We start from the raw sequence: 7971 nt of genomic DNA on the forward strand, positions 1-7971 counted from the left end.
CTGGGGTTAGCTGACGGGCTTGGAAAGCACCACGTTGACACAGCAACGTTGTCTGCATGGAGGTGACCAGTTCAAGTCCCTTCTGCTGCTATAGGATGTGACATCCCTGAGGGCCTTCCCGGGAATAAGTAGAATACTCACATTCCTATCTTTCACATATGAAACCCTCTGTCCCACCACCTACACAGCTGGAAGCCCTAAAAAAAGATTAAGCTGATGAGTCTCCCAAAAGCCACGGCAAGGACTCACACTGAGGTAGAACGGAGAGAGCATGCCATTTCTGCAGCAGGTCATGACTGCTCGGACTGTAGACGCTACGGTGGAGGAATCAAGGCCTGAAATGTCAGGGCATGGGAGAAGGGGCCAGCAGTGTGATTTGAGGCACCAGTATGTGTTCAAAATGCCAATTAACAGTAACACTTTTCTTGCTCTACAGTTATATAATTTCTACCCAGCCCTTGGATTTCTCTCTGGAGCTTCCAGGACTGTGCTGCAAAATGTCAGTGAACTGAACGCTTTTCTCCAGAAGCTCTTCCAGGAACACAAAGAAGAGTTTAATGAAAATAACTTAACCGGCTTTGTTGACGCCTTTCTGATGAAGCAACAACAGGTACTTTAAGGCTGTGTCAGAGCCTTTCTGTTCTCTTTGCTCTGATTTATCATTAGGACTGACCATCTACCAGGGAGTGGAAACAGAAGAACCGCAGTGAGCAGAATATATCAAAGCTCATACTCACAGTGAGCTGTGCTGTACTCGCTCCATAGCCCCACTGAAACCGCTGGTTAAAGCGATCTAGTCGCCAAGATGTCCCACGTGGGTGAGATAAGTTACCACTCAGCACATGTAAGGAGGAGATCATCTCAAACCTTCCTGCAAGAGTGGTACGGTGATAAAAATCCTTGCAGTAACTAAATTCCAACCCACTTAATATCTGGACCTGGGATTGCACATACACTTGAGACCAGACAAATTCCATACAGCATAGGCCCTAATGCTAAAATACTAAATGGTTAGTTTCCCAGAGCACAGAAAGTCTCAAAAAGCTGCAATGCAGATAAAAATTATGGCAACACAGTCACATATTGGTATCACTTGCTGTAGAACTTATGACCATTACCTCTATGTTTTGAAGGAGTCCAAGAAACCCACCACTATGTTCAACAACGGAAACCTCTTGTTTTCAACCCTGGACCTCTTTGCTGCTGGGACGGAGACTACTTCTACGACTGTGCGCTGGGGTCTTCTTCTGATGATGAAATACCCAGAAATTCAGAGTAAGACTGAGACGTCCTCTTGTACAATATACTGTTGCATGCTTAAGGCTTTGGTTGTGGAAGGGAGTGGAACTCAGTGTTGCCTAGAGTAATTATTCTGAGCACTCTGAGAGAGATAACAACCGTTGACTTTACAAAGGAATTTTATTCAGCTGAATTGCAATAAACCGGCCCAGCCAAGTGGGAGAGGCTAAGGGCCAGTCTTCAGTTACAGTAAAGCTCCCCCATCGTTATTCTCCTGCAGGCTATGGGCTTACGTCACTAAAGGTCTCCTCAGGAGCTGATTCTGATCTGGTTTCTGCTGCAGGTTATGGGGTAACAAAGGTGTGTAATCAGAATCAGGCATGGGATGAACTGTAGCGATTCCTTTCAAGCTCCCTTGGCTCAGCAACAAACCTGAAAGAACCACACCATGCCCTGACTTACCCACTTCTGCTCTTCCCAAATACCACTCAAAGTTTTCCCTTTTCTTCATCTTGACCAAACTGGAAGCCATTTCAGTTGCAAGATAAGAGGGTTATCAGCTTCTTAATCCTTTCCTCCCTCCAAGGAAAGATTCAGGAAGAAATGAACCATGTAATTGAACCCGGAGAGCTGCCCAAGTTGGAGGACCGGAAAAAAATGCCATATACAGATGCAGTGATACATGAAATACAAAGGTTTGCCAATATTGTCCCAATGGGTGTATCACGATCAACTCCTACAGATGTGAATTTCAGGGGCTATGTGATTCCTAAGGTGAGTTTTGAGGCTAGCAGCTTCTGCTGCACAGATTCCTTACAGTGTGGTTTAAAGGAGATGAGAAGAAAAATAGAAAAATATAAAGACAGTGTGATGCATGGTTTAATTTATTATGTGATCCTTTGTCTTAGATTTGGGATAGCTGTTATAAACATGCACCGGACTGTGGTCTATTATAGCAGGTTGAATCCAGAATAACCAGAGACTTCAATTAAATCACAGTGGTTTGAATCTCCTATGTCAAATGTGGAACCTCCACCTAAGCATCTTTCTGAAAGACCTGACTCTGTAAGAAAGGAGTGTTTTGTGGTCCAAAAAGAGGGAAGCAGCTACTGGCAACAGGCAGAGCCACAGTGGGGCAGGGAGCATCCCCCAGTTCTATTTGCCATGGCTCAGCCTTGTTGCCTGCTCACATTAGTAAAAAGAAAGCAGCCCGGCTCGCCGAGAGAAGTGATCTGCTCTAAACAGCTACCATGAGTTCCTTTGATCCCTTTCAGGGTACAGAGATTATTCCGCTGCTGACCTCTGCTCTGAATGATGAGTTACACTGGAAAACCCCGGATAAGTTCAACCCTACCCACTTCCTGGATGCCAATGGGAACTTCATTAGGAACGAGGCATTTATTCCATTCTCCATAGGTGAGAGGGGTGTGTGCACCACCTGTGGCTAGGCTAATGGCACAGTTCTCCCTGATTCCAGGAAAGTGTGAAAGTCAGGGACACAGAACATAGGATAAGGGATTTCTGGTCATTTCTCCTGTCCATCATTGCTGTAGGTAACCACCACTTCTTTGGGAGATCTGGGAGGAGACACTGATTTACCCACAGCCACTCAACAATGTCACATACCCACAGACTCCTGTGTGGCTTGACACCAAGTCAGCAGCACCTCTAATATACACAGAGAAAGAAGGAAAAATTCCCTACCTCAGCAGCCTGCTCTTAAGGACTGCACATCCAGTTTAGACAGTCCCAGACATCAACACTAACAGTTGCAGCTCGGATCATTTACTTCTCTCCTGCTTGTTTTCAGGACGAAGGGCTTGCGTTGGAGAAGGACTGGCCAGAATGGAGCTGTTCCTCTTCTTTGCAGGCTTGCTCCGCAAATTTGTCTTCCAACCCCCTCCAGGAGTGGATAGGTCAGACCTGGATCTCACCGCTGATGTTGGCTTTACCTTGACCCCCATGCCTCACCTGGTTTGTGCCGTGCCCTGTGAATGACTGAACCATGTGGAGTTAGAGTAGTGAACGCTCCAAGCTTGAAAGCAAGTCTAGCTACAGGGGAAAAAGCTGTCTGTACCTGAGCTTTAGGGGCAGGAAGACACCGAGTACTGCTATTTTTCTCTCATTCATGCCATTCTTTCCAACAGCTCTTGTGTGTCTGTATGATGCAAACCCTTCAGACACCCCTGAGTACTGCTCTCAGAAACAGTGTGATTCATTCCTGGAACAGGGCATCAGAGATGCAGTTCTCAGGGCTGTTTGAAAGAATGAAATGGCTTCAAGCCTCCTTTATAGATGTAACACATCAGAGGTTCTCCTCTGAGAGCCTCCACTGGGAATTTGTCAGCCCAAAGTCCAAGCTCTATAACAGAGTTGATTATCGATGGCCCAGCTGGAGACAACAGACAATGGACCTCGAAATCTCGCCGGGACGGTTATTCAGCTGAGCCTCAGACTGAGCTCCCATTGTGCAATACAACCTGCCTTATCTTTATTACAGAGTCCCAGACACGAGGGTATAACATGGGCTGATGCCAAGAGCCAGGCACGGGACAGTTATCAGAAAACATCTAAGCGGTTTGGGAAGTGGGTTCATTCCAACTCACACAAGGCACTTCATGCTGAAGAGCCTGTTTACGGTGGGGCCAATCTAGCAGCTTTCAGCTTCTGCTAAGAAATGCATTTCTACCACTCCCTCGTGTCTCCTGGCTTCATCCTGCCCTGGGACTTGTCTGATCCCTTACTGGGCCATCTGAGATCCCTAAACTGTCAGAAAATGACCAGCACCGAAGGTGAAGGGTTTCTGAATCAGCATGGCTGAGGCTGGACACAAGCCCGAGTCCGTGTAGGGCGATGCAGCCTGGGGCTGGGCAGCAGGACTGCCCTGCTCCCATCAGAGAGCTGAGAGGCTCAAGCCCTCTTCTCTGCTTGCACCTTAGGAGCTGTCGTTGTTCTCTAGATCCTCTCTGCCTCCCACAGAGAGAGAGAGGATCCTTCAGGGGATGGTTCAGCTGCCCTAAGGTCTGAATTGCTCACTCTCTCCATGGACTGCAGGGTCATGCAAACCTCAACCTCACGTATCAAGTGTGTTGCGATGAATAGGGACAAGATTTTCCAATTGACTGAAAATGGGGATTCAACTCTTCAGAAAATGTAGGTGTATTCATCTCTACCCCGGACACACAGTACCTGGTATTGCAAGCTGTCTTCCTCTCCAGACATTTCTGGTGTTGGGGATAGGCAGCAAGGTCTCCAGGAAAAGTGATGCATCAGGCTGTGCCGCTGAGAAAACACCACTGCAACGGGCTCCCATGGACCATATTTGTGCTCAGCACGCAGCAGGAGCAGGGCTGTCACAAAAAGAACCACAGGTGACATTTTGGTGCTTGAAAGAAGAGCTTTGGCCACTTAGGAACCAAAGTTACAAATTCAGAGCTGATCATGCTGACGTTCTGCCAGCAGAGATCCTGGTCATTGTCAAGGATAATAGGATTTTGAATGTAGCCACTGTGAAAAGAGATGTAAAACTGGTGATAGAGTCCGGAAGGAGGAGCAGGTTTGAGTTTGTTACCCAGTCGCTCACCATGAACTTGTCACCTGGGGGTCTCCGTAGAAAGCTGGTGACACTGTGTCTGTCCTACACAGCTGTTTGATTACCACTATTAATGATTCATTGCATGTAGCAGCCATTAGGAGCAGGAACCCGCAAGGCTACACCCAGGGAGGGCAGCATGATAGCTGTGCGAAGTGGTCCAGGTACAAGAGAGAAGGCTGCTTCGTGTGCTGTGAAACGGGCAGGAAACCACATGTGGGTTAGGGAGCAGTGAGTCACCAAAAATGCTTTTGTGTTGGGTTGGAGGCAGGAAAGGCAGGTAGGATGAAAAGAATGAAGGGAGAAAGTTACAGAGACTGAGGGGGCAAAATCTACGGTAAATCTGTACTATAAAACTAATGTTGCTGTCACCTAAAGCTGATCCGTGTCGCAAACGGAAGGAAAGAAAAGAGGAAGAGAAGAACATGAAGGGATACAAAAGGAGGGCGGTCTTTGGCCGAGACACTGACGAGTGTGACTTCACACCAGCTTTAGTTCACACAGCCAAGGGCAGCACTCTAACAGTTATGCTGTACCTGGTATTGCACTGGAACGTGCACTCTACCATGGGAGCAGCTCCAGCTCCTGGTTACATCTCAAGGAGTCTGCTTGACAAGCTCCCTAACAAGAAACCCTTCGCTGCTACACCTCCTTACGTTTGTTTTGCCGTTGCTGTATTTGCAGTCTAACCCCTGCAAGCCTGACCTTATCTCCTACTTAATAAATAAATATTCTGCTCTGTTGCTGTTGATCTATCTGGTGTTGCAGGATGGAGTTGATTTGGGGTCAAACTGATAAAGTTGGGCTGCACCACCTTTAATACACCCACGCTGGAGAGCTGAGCGCAGGGATCCCTGGGCACACGCAGCCAGGACACGTTTAGCGATGCAAAGGGTAGGCAATACTCGTAGCCACAACAGCTCAAAGGAAACAATTGAATTTCTAACTCCAGAAAATCACAGCTTCTGTCTGAGACAGGACGTGGCTCTGGATGGCTCTCTGATGCGGCATCCCGCAGCGATTCCTGCGGCTCCAGCCCTTGCTTAAAAGGCACTCACCACAGTTAAAGCAAGCAGGAGTTATCCGAGGCTGCAGTCCTGGGTGCGCTGCTGGACGAGAATGGGACTGGCAGGGAAAGCACTGAGATTTGGGGGACTGAAGTTAAAGGATGCAGGGCTGGTGCTTTACTGGCTGGCTCTCCCCAGGCCGGCCGACCGGCAGCTCAGGGCTCGGTGGGTGATGCCCATGCTCCATGGCCCCACGCACCACCCGGTTCACACGCTGTGGCAGGGCATTGCCACGTGGGCACGAGGGGCCGAGGACAACCCGGCCAGCACCCCGAGAGGTCCGTCTGCCCCAGGTATGTCCCGGAGCAGTATCCGTGTTCTGTGCTGGCTCTGTGTGCTCAGGCAGGAGAGCACGTAGCAGCTCCGCTCCAGAGCAAAACACGTACCAGACGCATTACTGAGACAGGAATTTCTTGTCATCGAAAGAGTTTGACTTACCTTTGTCATTTTAATGCATTGCACTCAGAGCCTGGTTTTAAAAAACCTAATACGTTCCCCCCTTCCCCTGGCTTTTCAGAGATGATTTAAGTCTCTCTGAAAGGCCTTTTTGTGATTTCAGCAGCTTCCAGGGCAAGGATGAGACACCAGGAGGGCGGCAGCAACATGTGATTCTTGCACTGAGGGGGCTGTGGGTCATTCAAAACCCTGCAGGAACGTTTCGCACAGGGCGCGCAGCATGTGCCATCGTGAGTTCTCATCCCAGTGCCCACGTTCTGCATCCCGTGCCAGCCCTGATCCTTCTTGCCTGTCTTTACAGCCCCTCTGCCTCTTCGCTCACTTGAACAGGCAGGGTTGACTCATGCATGGCATGCTCTGGGGGGAACCGTTGCCTCCAGCCCATTTCTTGGAAACTAATAAAAAAAAAAATCCCAGATATGTCGCAACAGACTTGCTGCTTCTGCTTCTGGGCGGCTGCTGCGCTGTAACATCCCCGCACCACTCAGGCAGCTCCGGCGTACGCCAAGCAGCTGTTTGCCCTGGGACCACGCTAACCAGAGCTATGCCCCACTTTGGATTAGGTCCACTTCCTTCCCCACCTGCTCTGCACTTGCAAGGCTCAGGAGCCATATTTGCCGAATAATGGCTTTTATATGATCTAGCCTTTGGATAAAAGTACCTTTAGCCTTGCGCTTCCTGATCATCTAAGACAGCTCTTTCCTCCTTGAACACTCTTATTCCATTGGCTGTTTATTCCCAATATCCTCCTGAAAACCACAACTGAACCAGGCAGATCTCAATTCTTTCTGTACAAGATTTAAACGGTTACGAGGGATACAGGCTCCAGGTGTTTAGTATCTTGGACTTAATTCCATTCTCCTGTCTTGTTCCCCTTCTGAAACCTGCCAGGTCAGCTGGCTTCATTAACTTCATTAACTTCTTCCCTCTATCTCTTAGAAGGTGTTCTTGCAAAATGAAGAATACTCCCAGAAGTTTAAAATCTAATTTTGTCTTTCCACTGCGCTCGTGAATCCACTCATGATCACTTGATCCAAGCTAATTTTCCATGGCTAGCTATTACATGTCTTCTACTTCAGACACAAAGTCTGAAATCACATCCCTTCTGGGCAGTTCAGAGACGACTTTATGAAGAATTTTATGGGCTACAACCCCCAGGGATACATGGGCTTTACCATTATTAGCAACCTTTGATCTCTTGACACGAAGAAAGCTAAAGACTCCCCTAGCACTACTACTTTTCTCTCTAGTAACACGGAGATCTCAGTCCTACCCAAATCTGAATCTGGAGGTTTCTAATAGGATTCAAAGAAACCTTTTCATCTCCCGGTGTCAACAGAGTGTTTGGAGGGTCATAGTATTGCCAATAAAGGACCTTGAGGTCTCAGGGGGAGGAGGAGGTTGCAGAGGAATGCCAAGCACCTTTTCCCATGTACATGTTCCTGCACACACATGCATGGGTTTGTAATTTGAAACTCTCTTTACTTCTGGACAGGCTTTGCAAACTGCTTAGACCACATTCTCTGAGGTGTTTAAAGAGGGTGGAGTATGCAGTATTTATTTAGGTACTCTACAAACCTTAATAAGAATCGAGTGCTTGTAGCAATTGCAGAGAGC

General features: G+C 48.1%; 1 protein-coding gene across 1 annotated transcript in view; it reads left to right on the forward strand.

Moving 5' to 3' along the window:
• Positions 1 to 3237, forward strand: part of LOC104511344 (cytochrome P450 2K4-like) — a 7396-nt gene extending 4159 nt beyond the window's left edge. Inside the window, exons 5-9 of the mRNA XM_010153916.1 lie at positions 437 to 610; positions 1134 to 1275; positions 1826 to 2013; positions 2514 to 2655; positions 3050 to 3237. Of these exons, the coding sequence (XP_010152218.1) occupies positions 437 to 610; positions 1134 to 1275; positions 1826 to 2013; positions 2514 to 2655; positions 3050 to 3237 (834 nt within the window). The remainder of the gene's footprint in view (positions 1 to 436; positions 611 to 1133; positions 1276 to 1825; positions 2014 to 2513; positions 2656 to 3049) is intronic.
• The last annotated feature ends 4734 nt before the right edge of the window (positions 3238 to 7971 follow it).

This window comes from Eurypyga helias, unplaced genomic scaffold, assembly GCF_000690775.1.
Source record: "Eurypyga helias isolate BGI_N326 unplaced genomic scaffold, ASM69077v1 scaffold7586, whole genome shotgun sequence".
Taxonomy (NCBI): Eukaryota; Metazoa; Chordata; class Aves; order Eurypygiformes; family Eurypygidae; genus Eurypyga; species Eurypyga helias.